The sequence below is a fragment of the Penaeus monodon genome, chromosome 22 (genome assembly GCF_015228065.2).
Source record: "Penaeus monodon isolate SGIC_2016 chromosome 22, NSTDA_Pmon_1, whole genome shotgun sequence".
Classification (NCBI taxonomy): Eukaryota; Metazoa; Arthropoda; class Malacostraca; order Decapoda; family Penaeidae; genus Penaeus; species Penaeus monodon.
The window spans coordinates 7,027,512-7,029,479 of NC_051407.1; the positions used below are offsets into that span (position 1 = coordinate 7,027,512).

General features: G+C 48.0%; 1 protein-coding gene across 4 annotated transcripts in view; it reads left to right on the forward strand.

The window, feature by feature from the left end:
• Positions 1 to 612: 612 nt before the first annotated feature.
• LOC119586871 (keratin, type II cytoskeletal 3-like) overlaps positions 613 to 1,968 on the forward strand; it is a 7,944-nt gene continuing 6,588 nt past the window's right edge. Inside the window, exons 1-2 of one of the 4 annotated variants that reach the window (XM_037935601.1) lie at positions 613 to 643; positions 901 to 1,040. In XM_037935601.1, coding sequence (XP_037791529.1) covers positions 632 to 643; positions 901 to 1,040 — 152 coding nt within the window. In that variant the 5' untranslated portion in view covers positions 613 to 631. Of the gene's footprint in view, positions 644 to 900; positions 1,610 to 1,968 lie in introns of all 4 variants that reach the window. The other 3 variants (XM_037935604.1, XM_037935603.1, XM_037935602.1) reach the window with 3 other exon arrangements.

Genomic DNA, 1,968 nt, shown 5'->3' on the forward strand with positions numbered 1-1,968 from the left:
TGATGATAAGCATGAAGGCAAAGTTTTCAAAGCATGAAATTTGTTATCTGCCCTCCTCAGAAGGAAAGGGCGAACGCTATAGATGGAAGTCGCATTATCTGCAGTTTGTGGCTCTTCGACCCTTGTCACGCACAATGGAACATATAACATTCCCATGCAAATGCATACCTCTCCTTGCTTATGGTTCGTCCTGTTTAGTAAAAAGGTAAAGAAAAAAATCTAACATTTTGAGTAATAATTATAATGAGAAAATTGAAGGATGAACAGCAGAGAACAAGCGTCGCCATAAATAGCACATACGTGTAAAAACGGCACTCCCCAAAACGACCATTGTATCTGAATGCATTATGAGTTCTCATGGAATGCGCACGCGTGGATAAAGGGGTGTGATCCTCAGCGCTGTCATGATGGCTCATCCATTATCACCGGTGTGGTTCTGGCAAGGAAAAGAATTGTGTGACCTCACAGGTGGGGGATATACTGACGAAAAAGAACAGGAGAAGTGTGTCGTGGAAAGTATGAGCAAGGACCTTGTACATGTCGTGGCACGCTGGATGGAAGGTACCAGCGCAATGCAAGAGAATGTAGTATATAAGGCCTCTCAAATCCTCAAGCCGCATCACATCTCGCCATGAAGGTCCTGGTGAGTTGCCTCCTCCATAGGCGCCGCTGAATTTTTACTTCGTTGATAGTTCGAAGTGACCCACTGCTATCGGACAAGTTGTGAACTGTGAAGTGACTTACATGAACCGTAGCCGTTTAGTTGAACATGAGAATATTTGATTGAATTATCAATAATAGCAATTTTAATTTTGCAGTCTGGTAGCCGATGCCTTAGCTATTATATCCATATCCTATCTTCATAAAAAAAATCAACATATATCAACACTATTTTCTCAGGTTCTGTTTTTGGCATCAGTGGCAGCAGTTACAGCTCGCCCGCAGGGTTATAGCCTGCCAACGCCCTCTGGCTCGTCCTTTGGCTCGTCCGCTGGACAGTCCTTTGGCTCGTCCTTTGGCTCGTCTGGTGGACAGTCCTTTGGCTCGTCCTTTGGCTCCTCCGTCGGACCATCTGCTGGTCCGTCCTCAGGTGGATGCAGCCCCGGGCAAGTGCGACATGTGGACGGAAGATGCGTGACTCCGCGAGAAAACAGAAGAGTGTTCTTGTATGAAGTTCCTTCGAACGTGGTGTTCAACAGCGCTCCAGTCAACATCCCTGAGCCAACAGTGGAGACCAACATCGTGCTCATCCGAACACCCGAAGGATTGCAAGGACCTGATCCCGTGGTCGTGCCTCCTCCGAGACAGCAGCACGTGGTGTACGTGCTCAACAAGCAGTCTGAACACGACCAGAGGGTGATCGAGGTCACAGCGCCACCACCATCCGACCCTGAAGTTTACTTCGTCAACTATGCTGAAGGCGAGAACCCAACTCTTCCTAGCGGAGTGGATCTGCAGAGCGCTTTGGGCGCTGCCACTCAAGGCGGCGGTCAGGTGATCGGTGACAGCGGCTCTGGTATCGGCGGAGGCGTAGGCGGTGGTATTAGTGGCGGTATCGGAGGTGGCAGTGGCGGAAGCATCAGTGTGGGAGGAGGCGGAGGATTCGGAGGAAGCAGTGACTTCAGCAGCTTCGGAGGAAGCAGTGGCAGTTTTGGATCCGGAAGTGGGTTCGGTGGATTTGGAGGTGCTTCAGGAGGCGGTAGCATCAGCGGAAGCTACACTCCACCAACTCAGCCCTCAAACCTGTACACTTCACCATAGAAGCCATGAGGTGAACAGCCAAGCGCTCTAATTAATTATGAATATAGCGATTAATGTTAGGCCTAACTTATGTATGTATACACTTTTGTCAAATAAAATTATAAGGACAAAATGTTATACTCTAACAATTCCTTTTAAAAGTTAATCTACAACACACATAACAGAATAAGCTCACACACGGATTTACACACATGCATGCACACATGA